At 38.3% G+C, this 26406-nt stretch overlaps 1 protein-coding gene across 5 annotated transcripts in view; it reads right to left on the bottom strand.

The window, feature by feature from the left end:
- The window catches only part of FTO (FTO alpha-ketoglutarate dependent dioxygenase), a 431427-nt gene that overhangs the window by 278845 nt on the left and 126176 nt on the right, over positions 1 to 26406 (bottom strand). For 3 of the 5 annotated variants that reach the window (XM_008985872.5, XM_035282684.3, XM_078358136.1), the window contains 2 exons: positions 24947 to 25574; positions 8471 to 8614 (listed from right to left, as the gene is read on the bottom strand). In XM_008985872.5, coding sequence (XP_008984120.2) covers positions 8471 to 8614; positions 24947 to 25574 — 772 coding nt within the window. Of the gene's footprint in view, positions 1 to 8470; positions 8615 to 9830; positions 9924 to 24946; positions 25575 to 26406 lie in introns of all 5 variants that reach the window. The other 2 variants (XM_035282681.3, XM_035282682.3) reach the window with 1 other exon arrangement.

The following is a 26406-nucleotide window of genomic DNA, read 5'->3' as shown; positions in this document are numbered from 1 at the left end:
GAAATGATGAGTTTGTGTCGTTTGTAGGGACATGGATGAATCTGGAGAACATCATCCTCAGCAAACTGACACAAGAACAGAAAATGAAACACCGCATATTCTCACTCATAGGTGGGTGATGAAAAATGAGAACACATGGACACAGAAAGGGGAGTACTAAACACTGGGGTCTAATGGGGGGAAAAGGGGAAGGGCCAGTGGGAGGGGGAGGTGGGGAGGGATAGCCTGGGGAGAAAAGCCAAATGTGGGTGAAGGGGAGAAGAAAAGAAAGCACACTGCCATGTGTGTACCTACGGAACTGTCTTGCATGCTCTGCTCATGTACCCCAAAACCTATAATCCAATAAAAAATTAAAAAAAAAAAAAAAAAAAAAGAAATAAAAGTATAAGCATATATATGTTTAAGAGTTAGGGAGGTAATCAAAGAATAAAAGGTAAATACAGTGAAAAGCAGTTATCCCGAAGAAATGAAACTTGGGGATAAGTGGAGTTTCTTTCCATTTTAGAACTTCCTCAACTTTCCATTTTAGATCTTGGAATTTTTATTTCCTTGTGCATGCAGTATTTTTATAATAGCAATAATAATATGAATGACATACTGACATAAAAAAAATTTCCAGCACATATTAAGTACAAAAACAAATACTAGAGTAATATTTATAATAAAGCATCATTTATATTTTTAAAAAAATACAGCAGTGGCAACATATATTTAAAGATGTTAACATAGCTATATTTATGTTAATGCTTACAAAGGACCAGATGGGAAAACAAGGTGAAAGAGAATGTCTACATTTTAGTTCACACAGTTCCACAAAGTTTGAATGAGAATACATGTGTGTTCATTTATTTTTATTCAATCATTTTTTTCCTTTTTTTTTTCTTCTGAGATAAAGTCTCACTCCGTCACCCAGGCTGGAGTGCAGTACCACGATCTTGACTCACTGCAACCTCCGCCTCCAGGTTCAACTGATTCTCCTGCCTCAGCCTCCCAAGTAGCTGGGATTACCGTGTGTGCCACTGTATCTGGCTAATTTTTTATTTATTTATTTTTAGTGGAGGCAGGGTTTCACCATGTTAGCCAGGCTGGCTCAAACTCCTGACTTCAAGTGATCCACCTGCCTCAGCCTCCCAAAGTGTTGGGATTACAGGCATAAGCCACCGTGCCCAGCCTTTTTTTTTTTTTTTTTTTTTTTTTTTTGAGACGGAATTTCGCACTTGTTACCCAGCTGGAATGCAATGGCGCAGCTCACCGCAACCTCCGCCTCCTGGGTTCAGGCAATTCTCCTGCCTCAGCCTCCTGAGTAGCTGGGATTACAGGCATGCGCCACCATGCCCAGCTAATTTTTTGTATTTTTAGTACAGACGGGGTTTCACCATGTTGACCAGGATGGTCTTGATCTCTTGACCTCGTGATCCACTTGCCTCGACCTCCCAAAGTGCTGGGATTACAGGTGTGAGCTACCACGCCCGGCCTTTCCCCCCCATTTTTAAAGAAAAAGATACCATGACTATATAATTAGTAGAGACAGCATGGGTCAGTGGAAGAAAGAATAGTTTTGGCCTCAGAAAAATTTGGATTCAAACAAAAGCTTCACCAGGCAATGTTGCCTTGAACAAGATATTATACTTCTCTAAGCTTCAGTTTCTTTTTTTTAAAAAAATAGTTTTATTGAGATTTAATTCACATACCATACAATTCACTCATTTTAAATATCTAATTCTCCTTTGTTCCAGAGCTGCAAAAATTATATATACATACATATATATATAAATATTTCGATGTATTTTAGTATGTTCACAGAGTTGTGCCACCATCACCACAAACTAATTTTAGAGCATTTTCATAGCCTTAAAAGAAGCTCTGTCTCCATTAGTAATCAATCTCCATTAATTTCTTTTCTAGAAAAAAGAAATGAGTGTCAAAATGAGAGTCTACTATTTAATAGCCCTGTAACAAGGAATAAACAAAATACATCAAATCTGCCAGCACAATGCCTGGACCTTAGCAGGCACTCAAGACATGCATTTCAAGTAAAGTTCAAGACATAAATGATAGAGACAGACATAAATAAGCAAAACCTGGATGTAATAAGAAAGTTTAATAGGTAGATAAAGCCTTTCAAGTACTTGGAAACCTGCTCGGATCCCTATCCTCAGAGTAAATTCCACAAGTCATGGCCTTCTCCTTAACTCTATCAAATCCAAAAACAAAACAAAAATCAAGTATCAAGTCAAAAAGCACAAGTTTGAAAATGTCAACATTTGGGGGCATATTTTAAACTAAAAGTTTCAGGAGGAAAGATACATCCTCACCCCTGAAAAAAAAAAAAAAAAAAAAAAAAAGATTGAATACAAGAAACAAAGAGTGCAGTTCCTGGGAAGATACCAAGAATGCCAGAAGTTCATATTGGACAAGCAGTTGAAACTATACTGTCATGTTTCTACTTTTCAAAGTGAAAATAAACATGACAGGTGCTCATTTGGCTGTTCAAGCGCGTTCCACTTAAATAGCAATTCCTCAAGCTTACCAACTGCAGCCTGAAGTTATAATTTATTACTGGTTTCTGTATTATTCCCTTGCCTCGGCAGAAAGCAGAACATAGCACCTACATTTCAAGACCCATGAGAGGTAATAAAGCATAATTATTTTTAATTTATGATTAAGCCGTAAATTATATGTACTTTTTACTTTGGTTGGTCATTCAGAGGTTGGGGAGGAAGGGAATGGGGTCAGAGAAAGAAATAACAAAAGCTTTTTCCTTTGAATAAAATGTCTAAATCAAGGCAAAATTGAGGGACACCTGGAGGATTTACAAAGATACACAGTTTCCAAGTTCAGTCCCAAGGGAACCCTCGGTTAAGCTGAAACTCCTAGAGGCCTCTGTTCTTTCCTGCTCACAGGGCTACAGAATCCAACTAGAGTGGCCATGTTGAGTCAAAAAATAGAAGCATGGCAATTTACAGCTTCAACCACATCAAACATTTCTGTGCTCTGGGTCTTGCTGCCTGTAAGCCACAGGTATTTCAAGGAAGGTGAACTTAATCTATTAAAAAAAAAAACTACTGGCCAGGCTCTAAAAGTAAAACCGGCCTCAACCAAAGACTGATTACTACAGGGCTCTGATCACCAATGGACCAGATGTTGACTCTTCTCACCCTCAAGAATCCACTGGTAAAACTTCCCTTCCTTGTAGTTCTTATATGTGGCAAATATACGTATGGAACAGTATTTTGCAAAGGTGACAAGACTCAGCACGAAGCAGGATACGAACCCAGCATTCCACATTTTTCCATCACCCACTCGCCTCATTGGTTCTGCAATATGCCATGGTCCAGTTCCCACTCTTCACAAGTCTGCACTTTCAAATTAAAGCTTGCAAAGCCTGTTCCCATACATTTTCTTATTTATACTCACAAAAACTCTGGGAAAAAAGTGTCATTAGGCTCCCATTTTACAGTGAAGGCAGAGACTCATAGAGGCACTAGCAATACACAGACAATGTGATGAGTCTGGGCCCCGATTACCTGATAGAAATCCTACGGTCCTTTCATTACTCTACCCTCAACTGTCGACAAGGTAAAGCAAAAGCAAAAAAGAGGAGCTGTGCATGTATATTTCTATTGCAGTTTTCTTTCTTTGCAGTGGAATTTTTACCGGGCAATTGAAGTTTTGAAACTGTTGATTGTTACAGTAACAACAGATACTTGAAAGTGATACTTAGTTGGGTTTAAGAAACAAAAGTAAATAGAGCAGAGAGAACAGAGTCATGAATGCTGTCATGTAAAGAATAACACTAATAAATTAAGGGGGGAAAGGGGGGTGCTTTTGCCCCAAATGTTTACCTAGCACTCACCTTTGTCCTGAAATATCCCACCTCCACACCCAGCTCCTGGTTAATAAACATAATTTTGTTGATGTCCCCTGAACTGTATAATCTGCTCCACAAAAAACAAACCCACGGTTTGTCTCCAAGCCACTTTTAAGTCCCTAACTCCCTGGTTACATTCAGTCTATGGAAAACATCTGTGGCAAAGTAAATCATCCTACTCTGAGAAAGACCAGAGTGTATTTTTTTTTTTCTCTGAGTGTGTTTTGAAGTCCTGGTTGGAAAATTAGTGAAAATTGTAAATCTGTTTGCAAATCTGGTCATGTCTAACTCTGAGATTAGGGCAAAGATTCCAATTTAAAAGTAAAACCGTGACAACCCTAGTTAAGCGTGTCCTCAGGCACTGCCAGCAAGGCCTTCACTCACTTCCACAGGCAGTGGATTTATTACAGCACCCGACACGTTCCCCATCAGACACCCCTGGAGTATTTACTTGAGACAGCAGGGTTCAGTCGGCACTTCCTCTGCAGACCAATATATTATTATAAATTGAGCTAAACTGTTTCCTTTTCATAAGTGCTATGAAGTTCAGATTTCAGATATCAACACCAGGCCGAAGTCCCTCCCTCTACGGGTCTCCTTATGCTATTTGGATTTTAAAGTAAAGAGAAAAGGCAGCATTAGACTATGGTTGCTTTTACTTTTTGAATTTTTTAAAAAAGAGATGAAGGAAGATTCATTTCAGAAATCAAATATGACATCCTAATAAAATATATATTCTAAATGCAGACTTTGGGATACACTGTGCTGTGTTTGGCACAGTTCGGTCGGATACCAACTATATCACCTCCATCTAAAAATAAGACATGGGAAATCAAGAGAAGATTTTACATTATGTCTTGGATATCAGCTCCTATAAAATAACACTAACTTCTGCTTATCATGTACAATGGCTCAAAGGGATCCAATGTATATTCATTATAACATAAAAATCAAATGAATAATGTCATTATTTAATATTTTGATTATAATCCCATTTTTTTTTTTTTTTTTTTGAGATGGAGTTTCATGCTCGTTACTCAGGTTGGAGTGCAATGGCACGATCTTGGCTCACTATAACCTCCACCTTCTGGGTTCAAACAATTCTCCTGCCTTAGCCTCCCGAGTAGCTGGGTACAGGGTCCCCACCACACCTGGCTATTTTTTGAATTTATAGTAGCAACAGGGTTCCACCACATTGGCCAGGCTACTCTTGAACTCCTGACCTCAGGTGATTCAGCCACCTTGGCCTCACAAAGTGCTGGGATTTCAGGCGTGAGCCACTGCACCCAGCCTATAAAGCAGTTCGTAAACCCTGAGAAACCCATAACTTTAAGAAAAACGGAGAGAGAGAGAGAGAGAGAGAGAGAGAGAGAGAGAGAGAGAGAGAGAGAGAATATGTGTATTTTATATGAACAATGTCATCTTTCCTGTACAACCAAAACAAACAAACAAACAAACAAACAGAACATTGTTATCTTCTTTTCTTCCCTTCCTGAACAATTTAGTCCTAAAGCCATTCAGTGAGGCAGAGGCATCATGCCAGGGAAAGAAGGCGGCACAGGAGCCCTGAGCAGGGGTCAATGCCGAGTAGGGTGAGGAGGGCATCCCCGTGGGAGAAGGAAGAGTGGCCCCACATGGGGCATCAGATCCCGAGTGGGATAAGATGACGAGATACTATCCATGCTTAATATTAGCTGTGTAGCCATGATTAAGCAACTACATAAATTTAACCTCAATTTCTTCTTTTGCAATATAGCTAATATTTACTTCTCTGGGTTGTTGAGAAGATTAAAATAATATTTGTCATTAATTCCCAGTAAATCTGGTTTTTATTCATATTACTACAATTCCAGACATACATATGTATAGAAAATGACAGAAAAGAAATATATTAAATCAGGCATGAATCTGATTTTTATATTCTTTTTTCCTTTCACACTTCCCAGAGTTTATCTCAAATAAGCATATATTGCTTTTTTAGTCAGAAAGAACACATAGATATTGTTAAATATATGTAATATTAGCTGAATTTTTAAAGTACATATTTACTAATTTTATTTTTACTTTTTTTTGAGACTGAATCTTGCCCTGTTGCCCAGGCCAGAGTGCAGTGGCATAATTTCAGCTCACTGCAACCTCCACCTCCTGGGTTCAAGCAATTCTCGTGCCTCAGCCTCCCGAGTAGCTGGGATTACAGGCGTGTGCCACCACACCCAGCTAATTTTTGTATTTTTAGTGCAGACACAGTTTCACCATGTTAGCCAAGCTGGTCTTGAACTCCTGACCTCAGGTGATTCACCTGCCTCAGCCTTCCAAAGTGTTGGGATTATAGGTGTGAGCCACAGTGCCTGGCCACTTTTATATTTTTAAAAATTACAAAGCTATTTTAAAAGATACCATTCTGGCTCTTATTTCTTTCAAAGATATACATTGCTAACAGAAACTTCTGAACAAAGTATCCAAAGGAAAGTGATTTGTTAGCTAATATTAACACCTATTAGGACCCAGGCCAAATGTCCATATTTGGGTGGTACAAAAAAAACATGAAATAAAGTTTACCTATAAATGACACTCAGTGAGGGGGTAGGGACTTCAGAAAATAAACTTAGTTTCTGAGGTCAGGCAGGAGAGATAGTGGGGAAAAGAGAACCTTAACACTAAAAACATTCCCACAAAGAGATTTCAGTGTATATCAGTGTACTGGGATCAGGTTGAAATAGCCCAATTTAGTATAGAAAAAGCACTGCATAAGATGCCTGCCACCCATTCTGGTCCCTGTTCTACCTCATAACTAAGTGACCTTAGGAAGGTCACTTAAAAACAGAACATTCTCTGCCATGTCCCTCACAAAGCCGACAGGAAGTTGAGGCTGCTTATGTGACACTGATGTGTAAACTGCAATGCAATATTCAAATGGAAGGCAAGAGATTAAGGGCATACTTAGACAGGTGTTCAGCAAATGCAGAAATCTCCCCAAGAGAAGAATTTAAGAGGTAAAGGGACATTGCATTAAATGCCATTGAGCCAACACGATTTGAAAGAGTCCCTACACAATGATCCTCCAATCCTCCTACAGACATTAAGGAGAAAGTCTCAGACTGGTACCATGATACAGTTAACACCTCTCTAACCGTTACTAATCTCCCTTTTTAACAAACACAAAATAGGACTCAGACTCAGATCTCCAGCAAACGAAAGTAGCAGGCACTTAGTACTGTTCTGGTTTCTCTATATTTACATTTCTAAAATCCTTCTAATTATGCCTGGTGATACTAGATTTCCATTTATGACAGTAATGTAAAATCTCCTTTTAAAATAAATTTGATTTGGTGAAAGATTAAAAAGTTACTTTATTTAGGCAGAAGTCCATGGATATGACCAAAATCTTGAAGCTGATGAGCTGAAATTTGGAAAATGCTTAATGGTAGAATGGCCTAAAGAGCTATTCCATATTCTGAATTCCAAAAAGGCAAGAACCAAGATACATTCACCTCCAATATCTCCCCTGGAACTTTACACAGTACCTGGAGCACAGTAGACTCAAAAATACTCAATTAACTGAGAATCAACTCTTATCATAATCACTGGGCTTCAGCCCTGGTTCTTCCTAGCTCCAACCAACACATGAGTAGATTTCTCCAGGTAGAGAGGAGTCAGATAAACCACAAATAATCAGGAACTAGAGCCAAATAGAGAATAAACTCTAGGAAGCTTTGTGAGTAAAAAAGAATACTGTTTGCACATGGCACATTGGAAAACAAGTAGAAAGTCCAAAAATAAAATTAAAAACTTACAGCAAAGAAGAAAAAAACAAACCCCACTGCTTCAGTTAGCCTAACCACAGCTGAGATATTGCCTCCCGAAGAGCTAAATGACAAATTGAGAGAAAGACCCCATTGTCAGGTCAGCTGTTCCTGAGAAGAAACAACACTCAAAACCAGAAAAAACTCTCTCACTACTAAAAACTAATATAGACAGGGAAGGATTTTTAAAAGTTTTACTGACAAGTAAAACTTGACTTGGATGATATAATAGCTCTGATAAGAATCCAGAAAAATGATTAGCATATTTGAGAAACTTCACAGCTACTTAGAATTCAAAAAAAAAAACTTAAAAAAATTTAGGGCCAGGCATGGTGACTCATGCCTCTGATCCCAGCACTTTGGGAGGGTGAGGCAGGTGGATCACCTGAGGTCGGGAGTTCAAGACCAGCCTGGCCAATGTGGTGAAACCCCATCTCTACCAAAACTACAAAAATTAGCTGAGTGTGGTGGTGTGTGCCTGTCATCCCAGCTACTTAAGAGGCTGAGGAAGGAGAATCGCTTGAACCTGGGGGGTGGAGATTGCAGTGAGCAGACATTGAGCTGCCACCCTCAAGCCTGGGCAACAAGAATAAAGCTCTGTCTCAAAAAAAAAAAAAAGAAATTTTTAGCAATAACTCAGAAAAGAAAACCTAGTTACATATTCTTATAAAGAAGTTTCATTATTAATATAAAACACTCCAAATGTTTATTTGATAAGACATATTCAAAATATATATCCAATATTCTAAATTTAGACACTAGAGTTGCAATATAATTTTGATTTTCCAAAGCTTACCCAGCATGAAATAGCAGTCTCCTTGGTGAAGGGGTATCGCCAAACCAGGGGTCTCTATGTCCCATGAGATCTTAAAACCAACATGCCAAGTATCAGGATCTCTGCCTTCGAGATTAGAGTCATCCTCACTTTCCACTTCTGGGCCTGCCAAAAGAGAAGAAAATGATCAGAAAGGAAATGTTTAAGCTTCTGGATTTTATAATGGTCATTTTAGAAAGGACTGACATTTTAATAAAATATGAATATTAAGTGAAATATATCTTTCCTTTATATCATATTTTTACAAGATATTCTAGGATAGTTTTAACATGTCATTAATTTTTTTCTTCAGGAAACCTTAAATAGGCCAGGTGTGAAGGCTCATGCCTATAATCCCAGCACTTCAGGAGACCAAGGAGGTAGGATCGCTTAAAGCCAGGTGTTCAAGACCAGTCTGGGCAAGAAATCAAGAAACCCGTCTCCACAGAAAAAAAAAAAAAAAATTACCTTTTAAAAACAAAAAACATATGTAAAGATAAAATATGTCCTTAGGAAATAAGATTGAACATCACAGAACTGTCAGTTCTCCCTAAATTCATCTACAAATTTGACATAATCTAAATAAAAAGATCAAAGGGATAGTTTTTCTAGGTGAGTGGGGTTAATAACTAGAAAAGTTGTTTCTATAATACACATGGAAATATAAACAAGCAAAAATAGCCAAGGAATGTTCTTCTAAATATGTAAAGAGCAACTATACATCAATAAGATAAAGGACAATAGACAAATTAAAGACTGAGCATGTTATAAAGACATAATATATAAAAGGAAATTAGAAAAATATGTTCCAATTTATTCACATAAAAATGCATATTAAAGCCAAAAGAGATAAGCTTTTTCACCTATCAAGTCAGAAAAAATCAGTTTCTAATTTTTTCTGATTTGATAGGTAAAAAAGCTTACAGAGACAATAGAGTGTAAGAGTACACAAAATGGCACACCGACACTCTCTGTAGAGGACAATTTGGCAATACTATCAAAATTACAAAGGCCATAAGCTCTTTGACTTTTATAGAAATTACACTTTTAGAAACGTATACTAAAAGTCCTACATTCAGGGGTTGTAAAATGACTGTTGAACAAGTATATTTATTGTAATATTGCTTATAAGGGCAAAAGATCAGAAATAACTCAAACGTTCATCAGTAGGTTTCTGGTTAAATAAATCAAAATCTCTTCAGACAATAAAATACTATGCAATAGCCAAAATAATATGACTATATATAGATATGGACATATCTAATATATTTTCAGGGAAAAAAAATAAATATACTATATTCATATAAAAAATAAAGTACAGGCTAGGTGCAGTGGCTCACACCTGTAATCCCAGCACTTTGGGAGGCCAAGGCAGGAGCATTGCTTGAGCTCAGGAGTTCGGGACCAGCCTGGACAACATGGTGGAACTCCATCTCTACAAAAAATACAAAAAAATTAGTCTGGCATAGTGGCATGCACCTTTGGCTCCCATGAGTTGTGATTACACCACTGCACTCCATCCTGGATGACAGAGTGAGGCTCTGTCTCAAAATAAATATAAGCAAATAAATAAATACATTTCAAGCACGTATAATATTTCTGGAAGGATACTCAAGCTGATTTTTCTGGAAGGATAATATAATATTGATAATACTTCTGGAAGGATACACAAGACTGGAATATAACATTTCTGGAAGGTGAATACTCAAGACTGATTTCTCTGGGGTATAAGACTGGGAGACACACCAAAAAAAGAAGGTATACATTATGTTTTGCCTATAATCTCAGCCCTGCAGGAACAACCCTACCTACATAAAAACTTTTCAAAGTTAATTTAAAAAGTATTTATTGAGCACTTGCTATTTACTGGGCATTGCGCCAGGCACGGGGGATATGTCACTGACTGAAACAAAGAGCTATGTCCCACCGGAGCTTTTCCTTTCAGTGGAACTGTAAATGTGCATCACTGATTACCATGAAGGGGACATTTTACATCTGAATTCCATCAAACTTTAAACTCTTGTAGTAGACTCTGATCTTCCAGGGCAGAGTCTGTTTTGCTATTTCATCCACAATTATAGCCCTCGTAACTGGCACAGGGAAGGCATTCAATGAACACCATGGCTTGCTGAAACAAAATGTTCTTTTAGTTCACACTATCCACAGTACTTGTGCTAGATGGCAGGGAAAGAAAATGTTAATTTGGAAGAAAAAAAACAAAAATACCTCAAATTTAAAACCAAAGGACATAAGAAAGCATGGCATTACTGCTAAACGAGTACAGTCCTCAGTACTGAAGAAGTTTAGAGAAGAGAGAGGGTGAGCGAGAGAACTAGAGCAGAACTCTTAGAGAAGGTCAAACCTGAAAGACTGGCAGAGGGTAGAATAAGAAGTAATGAGAGAAGACAAAACAGCAATGCATGTTTTTCTTGGGCTGTTTCATGTACATATCACATAAACAGTTTAAAAAATGCATGCATCGCAGATGGCACACACAGAATCCCTAAATTCTGAACATCATACTCTACAGCCAACTGTGCAGAAGGATGAAAGGCAGTAAAAGGAAGTAAAAAAAGGAACTCCCCTTTATAACTATTCATTCACATTAATTTGCACTAGGCATGGTGAAAATGAACAAATCAGAAAGCCAATTTAATGGTCTCTGCAAGGAAGGAATGCTGCTAAGTAACTTTTAAGGACACATCTTACTTTAGATATTCTTCAGACCCCCAAGTTTGGTCTAAAATCTAATACTACCATATTAACAGAATCTTACCTTTTTTTCCTTACCTGCCATTTAATACATGTTTTCTCAAGTACTTTTCAATTAAGAGCATCTTTTAATTGGGTTTTTTAAAAAATAACATTAAAAATCCAAAGCCATTTCCTAGGTTAATCCCAAAAACACTTTTTTAGCAACCCTCTAGAAGGGGGATATAAATACCTTAATATCAGGGGACATGACTGATTGGGTGATTGCAGCTTTTTAGAGCCCCAGTGGAGAAGAAATCTGAAACTTTCTCCAAGTTCAGCAGGAAAGAGTGTCATGATCAATTACTGATGTCTGTCATGGGCACTACAAGGGTTAGTCAGCGGCAGCACTAGCGCTAGGTAGTTGCTATCCACGTCTGATGACATTCTACAGGCACTTATTTATACATAATACATCGCTGCACTTAAAATGACAGAATTTGCTAAACTAGAGCTCATGGACCAGAAAAGAACTCGCAAAGGTGTGTAGCTTGACCTGCACCACATTTCCTTGACAAATCTAAATGAGTTGTCAACTGATAAAAGTTGCCTAAAAATCCAAATTCTCAGCTACCCTTGAATCACAAGGTCTGTTATCACTGAGCCAGTCACAAGTGGCTATAGGAAAGAAGTAGCTGCTCATTTTAGACAAGGGATGTGATCTCTGCCAGTCAGTCCTCACAGCCATTTCACTTTACTCATTTGAGGTACCTGCCTAGTCCCCATAGCAAAGTCTGCGACTCTTGATCTAGGGCTGGGTTGCAGTGATCACAGGCAAATCAGTTCTATTACTTGCATTTGTAAAATAAAGTTTAACTAGAACACAGTAATGCCAATTCATTTACATAAATAGCTGCTTTCGAACAGACAGCAAGGTTGAGTAGATAAAACACATACTATAAGACCCACAAAGCCAAAAATACTTATTTCTGGCCCTTCAGAAAAAAAACATTTGCCAATTCCTATTCGAAAGTCTTCATATTTGTGATTTGATGTCTGCTGCACATTTTAGTAAAGAAGTTGAGGTTGTATAAACTAATTATGATGTAATGTGACTAACACCTAATAATGTAACATGAGTAATGATAGCATACAACATAATAAAATAATTAATGCTAAATTAATTGATATCCAGATCACTTTAGCAAAAGAATACTGATAAATTCAAATATCAAAAATTATGCTGGCCGAGTGCAGTGACTCAGGCCTGTAATCCCAGCACTTTGGGAGGCCAAGGCAGATGGATCATGAGGTTAGGAGTTTGAGACCAGCCTGGCCAAGATGGTGAAACTCTGTCTCTACTAAAAAACACAAAAATGAGCCTGGCACAATGGTGGGCACCTGTAATCCCAGCTACTTGGGAAGCTAAGGAAGGAGAAACACTGGAACCCAGAGATAGAGATTGCAATGAGCAGAGATCACACCACTGCACTCTAGCCTGGAAAAAAAAAATTATTGTTATATTTGTATAACCCAAGACTTCAGGCTGCTTCATTCCAGGGAGCCCTAATGATGACAGATATAGCAAGCAGCACAAGAAAAAAAAAAGGAAATATTTTAGGAAGGGTTTTTCACACGTCCCCATCTGGTCAAATCAACCATAACTTCTACCATTGAGGTCCACACAAAATTAAAAAGAAATGAAAAGGAAAACAACTGTAATGACTTTTAAAAAGAAATAATTTTTAAACTACAATCAACAGCTTTTGGGAAGTTTTAATGCCACCGCGTGTGTATATTCTAACAAGTGGGAATCTTTACAGGCTAACAGTCTCCTTGACTACTTTCCCTTCTAACTTTCATCCTGGTACGCTTCTCAATCTAGCCTCAATAAAGACAATCAGAGACAATAATTGCAGTCAGTGTTTCCTGATGCCTCCCAAAAATCCAGCACCTTTGAAATCTGCTCATTAAAATGATATTTTGGTGAGAATTTTTCCCCTCCTTGGGCTGTGTAGGGAGGAGGAAAAGTTGTACATCTGATAAATTTTTTATTGGGAAATATAGTGTTCTTACTTCTCAATGAAATCAACTTGTAATTACCTATAGCAACTGTAACTGATTACTCTTGCCCCATGTTATTTTGGCAACAAGGAGAGGCAACAGGTTCTTACTTGCCTTTAAGCCTCAATAAAATTTAAAAGATTTTAAGTACCTCAGGGTTTGGTGCACTCCCAGCTTCCACTAACCAAACTGTTAAATAAGAAGATGTGACAAAATACAAAAGACTGTTAAGTTTAAAAGTCAAATTTCAACTGTCCAAAACTTCCCCCCAAAATTAACCAATTCAATGTTTTATACCAGCTAGTTTTTGAGAAAAAATTAATTCTATTTAATAAAGGACAAAATATTTTGTTCACATTTTTAATTACAACCACTGCTCTATAGGAAGCAAAGACTTAGAAGCCAGAGTATGACAGTGGAGACTATGGAGACAATCAAAACATATCACAAAAAATTCTGTACCATATTTAATAACATACATAATACTGTATTGCAAGAACTTCCCTCATAGGGTAAGTATATATTCATCATCACCACACACTTTAAAATAGCTCTCCCTCCCTCGCTTCCATCCTTCCTTCCTGCCACAGTCTTGGTCTGTCACCCAGGCTTGAGTGCAATGGCACAATCTCAACTCAGCCTCCTCAGTAGCAATGATTACAAGTGTGCGCCACCACAACCGGCTAATTTTTTGTTAAAAATAGCCTTATTTCTTATTCTCTGTTCCCTATTTCCTTACCCAAGAGCTAGGATATAAAAGATTCTTGGCTGGGCGCAGTGGCTCACACTTGTAATCCCAGCACTTCGGGAGGCAAGGCAGACAGATCACCTGAGGTTAGGAGTTCAAGACCAGCCTAGCCAACATGGTAAAACCCCGTCTCTACTAAAAATACAAAAATTAGCCAGGTGTGGTGGCACATGCCTGTAATCCCAGCTACTCAGGAGGTTAAGGCAGGAGAATCAATTGAACCCGGGAGGCAGAGGTAGTGAGCCAAGATCATGACACTGTGCTCCAACCTAGGCGACAAAGCAAGACTTCACCTCAAAAAAAAACAAAAAGGTTCCCACCCTAATGATTACTTCCTCTGTTTCCTTTGCTTCACACCTAAAGGAGCTTTAAGAAGGAGGTCCTTTCCTATCCATGTGACAGATCTTCCGCAGGAGAAACTCACAAGTTGTCAGTCAGCTGGGATGATGGGAGTCTAATGATGCCTTACCTGTCCAGTGCTGATCTTCGACATTCCCATTTCTGGGATGGGAAATCCATTTTGTAGAATGAAGGGAGCCAGAAGGTGAAAGGGAAGGTGTAACATAGGGAACACACATTCTAGGAGGGAAATGGCATGGTGTGTGTATAAGAACACAATCACTTCTGGGTTTCAAGAGTGTCACGTGAATGACAATAGACTTGGAAGAGAAGAGCCTGGAGAGGTGGGCAGAGACCAGGACGTGGGTTTATGAATCATAGGAAAGAATCCAGAACTTATACTGGGGTCACTGAAGGACACTAAAGCCTTTTTCACAGGTCAGATCTGTTTTCAGAATGATCTCTCTGGAAGGTACAAGCTTCTTTATGCATAATTACTATGCTTTTTCTAGACAGGTTCCCAAGGTAGTAACAAATAGATTCTGTATAAGCCAGAGAGCATTTAGGAAACACAGCTAATGGACAACATCCCTAGGAAAGAAAGGTTAGCCAAGGAGAAGCCTCCCTGCTAGAGTTCTGGAGTTTAGACATGCTTTCCTTTTTGGGTTGCAAGAAACAGGGAGTCAAGTCTGCTGCTGACATAGCACATACTCCTTCTCAGCCACGGAGCAATGAATGGTCTGAAGAAATGGGGAATTCAGAAAAGTCTAAAGGGTGGGGGGGAAACCCTAATCAGTCCCAGCTCAGAATCCATAACAAGAAGCTGCTCTCAGACGCCTCGAAACAAGCAATTCAAGACAAATGTAGTCCCTTGACACAGATAAATTGTAAAATTAATGATAAGGTTTCTAGGATTTCAGGCGAAATATTGAAAACTCTTTACAGAGAAATCTAAAGCCCTTCAACATGATGTCTGGCTCTGTCAGCTTTCAGATTAAGCATTTTGGGAAAGAAATTTAAGATAAAAATATTCACATACAGAGGAGAACCTCATTACATCATGTTTCATGAACTTGGTAGAAAAATCGAAAAGTATGAAAAGGACAGAAAAATTGCTATGGGGCCCTTAGCTAAAGCTTCAAAATCACTATATTATCCAAAGCAAAATACAAAATCAGGAAGGGAAGCAGAGACACTTTCAAACAATATTCTCCACACCAGAGCTTCTAACAGTAGAGGTTTCAATTCCTTGGGCAACCTCAGGACAGTATAAAGAGAGTTGTGGAGACTCACAGGAAACCTTTACATTGTAAATAACACAGAAACCAGAACTAAACTGGATTAATCAAAAGAGGGTCATTATTTGTTCATCCAGCTTCAGGTAAAGCTTGATCCAGGGTTCAAAGTACCCACCCAATACCCAGTTTCTCTCTTCCTCAAAGCTCATGAAAAAGAAAGAGAGAATGGCCACAAAAGCTAGGGGCAGTCATTTGGGGGCCATGAGCTTGAGAATGGCCAAAAGAGGAAGCGGAAGAAATTTGAAACTGACCACATAATTACGCTGGAACAAGGTCCACTTGAAGCCAGTGAGACCCCTGTTCTTAGGATGAAGTGAGTTAATTCCTTACCGTTTTAAATTAAGCCACTTTAGGCCTGGAATTGTTATTTGCTATCAAAAGAATCCTAATACTAAACAGCGACTACAGTTGCAGAAATCAAAGAGTTATTGGACAGTGGCCACAATGTAACTAAATAGCACAAACTCCTCAAGAACAACAAATACTTAACTGATTTGGGGCAACAAAGACTCATTTTCCACTATATGCAGGTAGAAAGAAGGATGAAGACACAAATTACATCTTTAAGGAGCTTACAAATCTAATTCAAATGCACATAAAACTATTTATATATGATCTTAGAAGTCAGGAGAGTATTTACTGCTCAAAACAACATAAGTTTGTTATCAACTATCAAAAGCATTACCTGAAAAAAAAAAAAAGAATAGAAATAATTGCTTGTAGAAATGAAAATGGGAAGAAAAGGCATAAATAAATGCTGGGGTTTTTTTCCTTAACAAACCTTATAGGAATATTTGACTTATAAAAATTATATGAATAATTTTAATAACTAAAAATAACATATTATTGAATTACTGATGCTATGTTCTTAGCACTCTACAAGTATTTAATTCTCACAATCTTGAGGTGGGTACTGCTCTGATCATTATTTTACAGTTGAGACACTGGAAGCAAGCACTTCTAGGATGCTGATATGTTGCATTTCTTGATCAGGACGCTAGGTACATAGATATGTTAACTTTATGGCAATTCTTCAAGCTATATGTTTATGAAATATGTTATATTTCAATAATGAAAATTCAATAGGCCAGGCGCGGTGGCCTACATCTGTAATACCAGCACTTTGGGAAGCCAAGGTGGGCAGATCATCTGAAGTCAGGAGTTCAAGACCAGCCTGGCCAACATAGTGAAACGCTGTGCTACTAAAAATACAAAAATGTGCTGGGTGTGGTGGGCCACACCTTTAATCCCAGCTACTTGGGAGGCTGCAGCAGGAAAATCACTTGAACCTGGGAGGCGGAGGTTGCAGTGAGCCAAGATTGCGCGATTGCACACCAGCCTGGAGGACAAAAGCAAAACTCCATCTCAAAATAAAAAAAAAATCCATTGACAGGTTGGGAGATAAAGTTAAGAAAATCTCCCAAATATTAGACTAAAACACACACACAAAGACTAAAAATAAGAGAATAAACAAGAAAACTAGAATAAGAGCCCGGAGGATTCAACGACTAAGTCATATGGATTCCAAAGTGATGAGACAAAACTGAAAAGGAGAAAATAACTAACAAAGCAATTCAGGAAAATGTCCAACAACCGAAGGGCATGACGGAAAGCCCTACACAGTTACAGTAAAATGAGTGAAAAGTATCACTGCGAAACTGTAAAACATTCAAAAAAAGATCCAACAAGAAAGTGACACAAAAGCTGAAGAAAAATTCAGAACTTTTAACATGAACACTGTAAGATAAAAGACAGTAATGCAATGTCACCAAGATTCTGAAAAAGTTATCATTTCCTACCAAGATTATCATACTGGAAGTACCTACATATGTCAAGGGGGAATAAAGTTAACTGAAGACATTTAAGGTCTCGAAAATTTACCTCCTAAGCATCTTTCTCAAGAAACCATCATAGGACATGCTCCACCAAATAAGAAAACAGGAGAGAGCGAGGCTGGGATGCAGGAATGTGAGGAGTTCACAGAAGAGAAGTAAGGGAATCTGCTGGATTACAATGAAGGGATCGCAGAATGGGATCCCTGTCCATTAGGCATAGAACACCACATTGGAGCAGACAAGAAGACTCTGGAAGACACTTCTCCAAGAAAATGAAATGGACAGAATATCTAATGGTTCTGAAGCTCTTAAAAAGAGGAGATTTGGTGGAGAGCATGAGGTCTACGTGGTCGTAACTGCACAGAAAACTATACAAACACACAAAAAGCAAGGAATTAATGCAAGGAAAAAATTGAAAACAAAAGGATAAAAAATCGCAGGTTCTGGAAAGCATTCTATGTATTGATAACTATAAGGGCTAAATACTGATAGAATCAAAATTACAGTAAATCTATAATGGGAATCAGAAGTGTGTACATGTGTAGGAGGGCAGGAAAAAAGAAGAGAGCTTCACCTTCCATTTCAGGAAGCCAATATACAATATTCAAAACAATATAACTTTGTTATCAACTACCAAAAGTATTACCTGCAAGAAAAGAATAGAAATAATTGCCTGTGGAAATGAAAATGGGAAAAAAAGGCATAAATAACTGCTGGATTTTTTTCCTTAACAAACCTTACAGAAATATTTGGTAAAAATTATATGAATGAATAATGTTAATAAAAACTAAAAATGACACACTATTGAATGCTTACTATGTGCTGTTATGTTCTTAGCACTTTACAAGCACTTAATTCTCACAATCCTGAGGTGTACCACTCTGATCACTATTTTACAGATAAGAAAACTGTGTCACAAAGAATTTAAGTAACTTGCTTAAGGTCCCATAGCTAATTAATACCAATACAAATGATGTTGTTCAGTAGTATAGAATTTAAGTGCCTAATCAGTGTCATAGACAGTAAACTCTATTACACTCTAATTTGTTCTCTATCCCTTGATTGTCACATTAACATATCATTAAAAGTTCAGCTACTCTTGAAGAAAATATTTGCAATTCATATATCTGATAAGGAATTAATATCTAGAATAATAAGGAACTCACAAAACTCAACTAAAAAACAGCCAAATTCAAAAATGGGCAAACAACTTGAATAGACACATCTCCAAAGAATATAAATAAATGGCGAAGAACATGGAAAGATGTTCAACATCATTAATCATTAGGGAAATGCATATCAAAACCACAAGGAGACATCACTTCATACCCATGAGGATGGCTGTTATCAAAAAACAGGGAATGGTAAACGTTGACATAGATGTGGAGAAATTAGAAACCTGTGCATTGCCAGGGAGAATGTAAAATAGTGCAGTTGCTGTAGAAAACCGTATAGCAGTTCCTCAAAAACATCAACATAGACTTACCGTTTGATGCAGCAATCCCACTTCTAGGTATATACACAAAAGTACTGAAAGCAGAGACCCACACAGATGTTTGTATACCGTTCACAGCAACTTTATCTACCTAGCCCAAAGATGGCCATTATGAGTGGCCGATGGATGAACTGATCAATAAAATGTGGTATACTCATACAATGGAATATTATTCATCTGTAAGTAGAAATGAAATTCTGATACATGCCATAACATGGATGAATCTTGAGGACATTAGGTTAAGTAAAATAATTGTATTAGTCCATTTTCATGCTGCTCATAAAGACACCTCTGAAACTGGGAACAAAAAGAGGTTTAATTGGTACTTACAGTACCACATGGCTGGGACGCCTCAGAATCATGGTAGAAGGCAAAAGGCACTTCTTCCATGCTGGCAGCAAGAGAAAAATCAGGAAGAAACAAAAGAGGAAACTCCTGATAAACCCATCAGATCTTGTGAGACTTATTCACTATCACAAAAACAGCATGGGAAAGACCAGCCTCCATGATTCAACCACCTCCTCCTGGGTCCCTCCTATAATATGTGAGAATTCTGGGAGATACAAGTCAAGTTGAGATTTGGGCAGGGACACAGCCAAACCATATCAATAATCTAGACACAAAAGGTCAAATATTGTATGATTCGACTTATATGAGGTACCTAGAATAGTCAAATATAATACAGACAGAAAGCAGAACAGTGGTTACCAGGAAATAAGAAAAGGAGAAATGGGGGGTAACTGTGTAAATGGGTACAGAGATTTGGTGTGGGATGATGACCATCAAAGTTCTGAAGATGGACGGCGATGATGGTTCCACTGCAATGTGAATATGCTTCACACCACTGAACTGTACAGTTAAATATGGTTATAGTGCTAAATTTTATGTATATTTTATTGTAATAAAAAAGGATAAAAAGGAATGACATGCGTGAATTTCAAATAACTATGCTAAGTTAAAGAAGCCAGACAAAGAAACAGTGCATATATATAATTCCATCTGCAAAAAAAATTCTAGAAAATGTCAACCCATCTACTGACAAAAAACAAATTGAGATTGGCACATGGCTCACACCTGGAATTCCAGCCCTTTGGGAGGCTGAGCCAGGAGGATCTCTAAAGGATAAGATTTCAAAACCAGCCTGGGCAACATATTGAGATGCGATCTCTACAAACAAATAAAAAACAACTAAAAAAGAAAACAGATCTGTCAGGGAGAGGAATTGCAAAGGAGGACAAGGAAACTTCTGGAACAGTGGGTGTATGTTCATTATTTTGATAGTGGGGACGGTCTTAGCAGTTGTGCTAAGACCTATAAAACTATAAATGTTCCATATTTATAGCTTATTGTATGTCAATTATTCCTGAATAAAGCCATCCACAGAGAAGGGAAAATGCAGCCATTCTTACAGGCTTTGCCTTCTCTTGACAAATGGGAGACGTCACTGCTGGTCATCCCTTCTCACCAGTGCTGAAACACTGCCACTCTCTTTGTTGGTAAAAAGTTACAGGACTGTATTTACACATTTCTCCCCAATTCTGCCTCTCCTAATCTAGACAGTCATATCCTTAGTCTGGATTACTTTGGTCGCCTCTGTAAGCTCTCCTGTTTCTGGAGTTGCTTCCCTTCTTCTACTCTGCAATGGCTCCCCATCTCACTCCACATCCAAACCTACTACTTTGTATTCTAACATGGCACCCATTTACTTGTCCCTCTGTCTTCATTTCTTTTCCTCTCTTCTCATTCTATTCCATCCACACTTGCTTCTGAAACATCCCAGTCATGTTCTGTCTTTCGGCCTTTGTGCTCCCACTTCAAATTTCTCAATGGCTCATTCTCTCCTAGCAATCTGCATAAATGTTACCTGCTAAATGAGGCCCTCCTATCTAAAACTGTAAGATTACCCCCACCCCTTGTTACACAATCTACTTTTATTTTCTATTTTCCCTTGCTAGAATGGGAGAGTGATGAGGGCAGGGATTTTTGTCTGTTTTGATTACTGTTACATGCTCAGCAGCTAGATAACTGCCTAGCACACAGTAGACATTTACTGTTAAATGAATAAATAATTGAATAGGCACCAAAAAAAAAGTAACTTTGTAGACCAAGTAAGTTTTTTTCCTCCCCTTTGGTCTTCTTGTGAACCTTCTTGGCTCTTCATGAGAGACCTTATTGTTAAATGAATAAATAATTGAATGGGCTACCCAAAAAAATGTGACTTAGAAGGCCAAACAAGTTTTACTGAACAGTATAAGTGACTTCAAAAATCACTGACAAGGCAAAGCTAGGTCAAATAAGCTTTGAGACTTTAGACAGGGATGCTGGGAAGCTAAGATAACATTAAACATCACAGCGTTTGGATGAATACTCCAAAGCTCCAAGCTGTAACTATAAACTAGCTTTTCATGGTCTCAGCGATGAGCTGAGAAATATAGAGCAACTTATGTCAAAATAGAGATTCAAGAATTATGGGAACAAATTTCCATCCTTAAGAGGATGCAATTTTTCCCAAATCAAAGACATGAATGCAAATCCTAGAATTCCAAGAACACTTTTGCAAAGTCTCTAATTTCTAGCCTATCACATACTCAACAGGAGACATGGATTGGTCTCTCTTCCTTTTGTGAGACTTCCTGGCTATGTATGGGAGACCTGGAAAATAATGTCAATAATACGCAATACTTGACACTAGTTTAAAATCTTAAGAATTGCTTTTCTAGAAAGACAATTTTACAGAAAATGTTTCCTTCCAAACAAAGAAACAAAAATGGTAGCCAGTAGTTACTGTTGATCTAAGTGATGTTTCTGAAGGTGTTCCAGTCAAAAAACAAGGTGCTGGACCATATTAAACATTGGGTTTTTAATGCCTTCCCCGCCAAAGTTCGTTTTTTATAGCTAGGAGTAACAAGCAATTACCAGCAAAGCTGGAATAGGAAAAATCAAATATTCTGCCTATTTACATATGGTTCCCCGAAGCCATTCCTGATTAAAAATTGTACCATTTCAATCTTCCTACTGGAGATATCTATTAACTAGAACTGCATGTGAAAGCCAATGAATTTAGTATATAATTACACGTATCCTATACAAATTACTTCTCAATGACCTCTACTCATGAAAATAAACCGAAGAGGGATGATTGGCTCATTATAAATCTACAAGAAGATTTCCCTGGGAAAAGGTATTGAGAGCAGAGTCTTGAAAGATCTTAAGCTTCAATTGAATTTAATTTCAGCAGGAAGCAATCACTTCTGTATCTGAATTCCCAGTGCATTTTAAGTGAACCTCTCCAGTGGCAAGGAACTCTCTCCAACTTAAATCCCTACTCTTGTCACTAAGTAACAATGTGACCTTGGGCAAGCCACTTCCCTTCTCGGTGTTTTCATTTATAAAATGAGAGGCTAGAATCAAGTGATTTCAAAAGTATCTTTCAGACCTAATGTTTTGTCATTTCATAATTATAATCATGAGAGCCCACCTAACCTTATCGACTCTCTCAAAGCAAAGAAAGGCATTGATTCACCTTTGGAGTTCCCATATGACATAAAACAGCTAATTGACAAACATGTTTAAGGACACAGCAAGTCCATCTTTGACACAGTTCTGCATCCTGCCAAGGATTCTAAGATCAGAGAACTAAACAGATATCATTTGTCACTTAGAAGACATGCACCCACCACAGAGTTTCAAGGCACCTGATTTGTAATCCATCCGACCCAGAACCACACACACAGCCAGACACCTACAGAAAGGTTCTGTTTCATCGAATTAGTTAATCTAATGCATTCCAATCATCTGAGAGTATGTGACAGAAGGCTGCAGCAGACGTGGGGGAAAGTAAAGCTGGAGAAAGGAGAACATCAGGACCTGCAAGAAAAAGCAAGGAGAACATCCCCTTAACCTTTCCAGAAGGTGGACATTTTAAAACCCAGATCCCTGAGGCAGGTACACTGCTGGGATAAGAAACACCTGCTCATAATGACAGAGCCTTACATGTTAAGATTCTGAAGCCTGGATATCTGTGCTCAAATCCTAACTCTGATAATTACTTGCTGCATTACCACGAACAAGTGAATCAACCTTCTATGACTCAGTTTCCTCAGCTGTAAAATGAGGATAGCAATTTACTACTTTGTTCTTTGGGTTGTTGGGAAGATAAAATGAGGTAATACATGCAAAGTGCTTATAACGGCATATAGCACATAGTAGATGCTCAATAAATGAGCATTCCCAGTATTGCTATCATTGTTAGAGTGCTAAGAATTTCTGGGGTTAAGAGAACAAAGGACTTTGCACCCTGCTGTTACAGATTCAGATTCTGCAGTTCCCTCTTTCAGGTGATGACTGCAAGTACCAACATTTCTATATTTATATATAATTTATATTTGTACACTTTATCAGTCTTAATTACTCCTGAGCATAGAATCTATTCATTAGACATTAAATTCCTTTCTGAAAGATATTCTAGGTTTCAAAAACTACTTGATCACCCACGCGAAGGGAGTACAATAGGACTATTAAACTGGAGGGCTCAGAGTAATTGGGAGCACAAAGACATCTTTGTAGAGCTTTGTACTATCACGTACCCGGCTTCGGGTTTGGAGAGTTGTCTCCTTAAGAAAGAAACTAACTCCATTGTTTGTTCACATCAGAGTTCTTGGATGTGATAGTTCTTAAATCCCTGGCAAGTCCTTATTAAAGATCAGAGGATCTCGGTTCTTTCCATTAGGACAGCATTAAATCCCTTCAAGCAATTATCTTAGGTCAGCATCATTATTTGAAATGCCAGCGAAAGTAGTGAAATTTCCAAACGCTAAACGAGTTCCTTGTTTTGGACTGAAGGCACAAGGTAAAGTTAGAAAAAATAGTAGTAGTCCTGAGGAAATTTTTGAGACTGGGAAATAGTAAGAAATTTAAAGAGTACTTTAAAGATTATTTTTTCTCTTAAATCTCTTTTCCAAAACAGCCATTTTGGTAAACAAAAAAACAAATAACAAACAAAACTCCAATCAAACAACTAGAGTAGTCGGAAAAGTTCCAGTCATTCTCTGATGGGATCTCTAGAATTCTGGTTTTCTAAACATCTTTCAGTGAACCAGCAGGAGAGGTAACACTATGTCTTGTATTCCTTTGCTAAATAATCAGGCACAAAAGAAAGTCAACAGTGGTCATGCTCTCCTCGATCTGTTCAACTACCATTTTTGTAATTCTGTTCTAAGGAATAATGAGAGCCATAAACATACAGAAACAATAATTGAAGAAGGGGAATTTGGGTGGGCTACTGAGAGGCAGCCTATGATCTCTGTTCCAAGGGGATTATACGTCAGAAAATGCAAAAACAATTCTACCACAGCCACCCGACGAGGTCTAAAACTGCAGAACTGGGTAGAGGGCTAGGGAGTTTCCTGAAAATAGAGGACTGTCTGCTTCCAAAACCTACCTCAACTGCTTCTGGCAAGGAAGAACAGTAGCTACAAACTATATGAAGCCAAGAACAAGTCCATATTTGACAAATCATACCCATCAAGTTAGTGATGTCAACCATAATAAAATATTTTGGCAAGCCTGGAAATGTGCACCTGTGGGAACCTGGAAAGCTTTGACAGATTTTTGTTTTCCCAGCCCTTTATCAGCAAGTTAATTATAGCAACTGTACAATCTCCTCTGAGCTCTAGAGAAAGACAGTTGGCTGTATGAAACCAAGAGGCTGCTCTCCTGGGCACACAAGAGACAAATGACAGTAGTGCTTACGTGTGAAAATATTCTGAGTACGGTTTAACAATGAGCCAGCTAGCATGCCTAGATGAGAAAGAGGCATATTCTGCAGACATACAGTGTGACAAGACTAAAAAGGACACGTTACACACACACACGTGCATGCACACACACAGGCAAACATGCTCATGTATATGCATGTGTATCTCCAGAGCCTAAATGACTGGCCATATTATTACATACAGGGCTGTTTTTTCCCAGGACAGACTGTACCTTCACAGCTGTAACTGTACACTGCCACCGCTGACCTGTCCACCAGATTTTCATCATGATGCCAGCTCACTGCCATTTTCCCCATGCCAAAATAAGGTTCCTCTTTCAGGTATGGCATTTTCTGAGGATCCATGAAATTCAGCAAAGTTACGTTGTATGCTGCTCTGCTCTTAAGGTCCACTTCATCTTGTCCATCGTAGGATGACCCCATTCCAACCCTGGGGAAATCCGCAGACATACACAATGGCACAGCATCTTCATTAGCCTTCTCTTTGGCAGCGAGTTCTTCCAGAGCCTGGATGGTTTCTATCTGCAGGTAGTCATTGAGCTTGAGGAAGGTCTCACAAGCAGTGGCTATTTCAGCCTCAGTGTGTTTTATATCAGACCCTTTCACCGGCCAGGGGACTGTAAAGAGCCTGGTGTTCAGGTACTTGTAGGTGCAGCCCGGATTACCAATGAGGATGCGAGATACCGGAGTGAGCAGATCTTTGCCTTGGATCCTAACCAGGTCCCGAAATAAGCAGCCATGCTTGTGCAGTGTGAGAAAGGCCTCTTGAACCTCTTTATGGAGCTCCTCAGATACACTGCCAGCTTCTCGGAGAATTAGTTTAGGATATTTCAGTTGCCACTAAAACAAAACCAAAGCAAAAACAGACATTTATGGATAGACGTTCACAATTTTATTATTTCCAAAGGTATGTTTCTTTGTTAGCATTTGGGGAGTTGTGGGGGGACTACCTGGTGGTATTTCTAGGAAGATTCACATCTTCCTAGCCCAAAACAGAAAACCAAATAGAACAAATGTCATCAAACTCTACAGTCAAGATTTTCAAGTTCAAGCTCAAATTACTAACAATCTTTCATAAAAAAAATAAACAATCATTATGTGGGTCCTGATGCCCCAGGATTACTCTGTGACTACTTTTTCTCACCCTAAATCTCTTTCTAGCCTTTACCCCTCCAGGAAAAAAAAAACATTTTATTAACTGCTTATTATCTATAATATTTATTAAGTGCTTACTATGAACCAAATACTGCCATAAATTATTTGTGTGCATTAGCTCATTTTAACTTTATGCACAGCAGCATTATTATCTCCAGTTTACAGAGGAGACCACTGAAACACGGAGACATTAAACATTTTCCCAAAGTCACACGGCTAGTAAACGCTGGAGCTGGAATTTAAAGCCCCTAGGATCCAGAGTCCAGCTGGTTCCAGGGCATGAGTTCTTAAGTATAAGAATGCATTGTCTCTCAATCAATAACAAACTGGTTTCCGCCTAACACTTTCATGAAAAGAGAACTCACTTCTCTTCGGGAGTTAGACATTAAGTTCCACGAACACAAAAGCCATGGCAATGTTACTCATGTCCATAATATGAGTGCCCAGAATTTACTCAGTAAATAGTAAAGGAATGAATAAATGGAATTGTGGGGGATGAATGAGGTGTTATTACACT

This window comes from Callithrix jacchus, chromosome 20 (genome assembly GCF_049354715.1).
Source record: "Callithrix jacchus isolate 240 chromosome 20, calJac240_pri, whole genome shotgun sequence".
In the NCBI taxonomy this organism is placed as follows: domain Eukaryota; kingdom Metazoa; phylum Chordata; class Mammalia; order Primates; family Cebidae; genus Callithrix; species Callithrix jacchus.
This window is presented reverse-complemented; position numbering and strand designations above follow the sequence as displayed.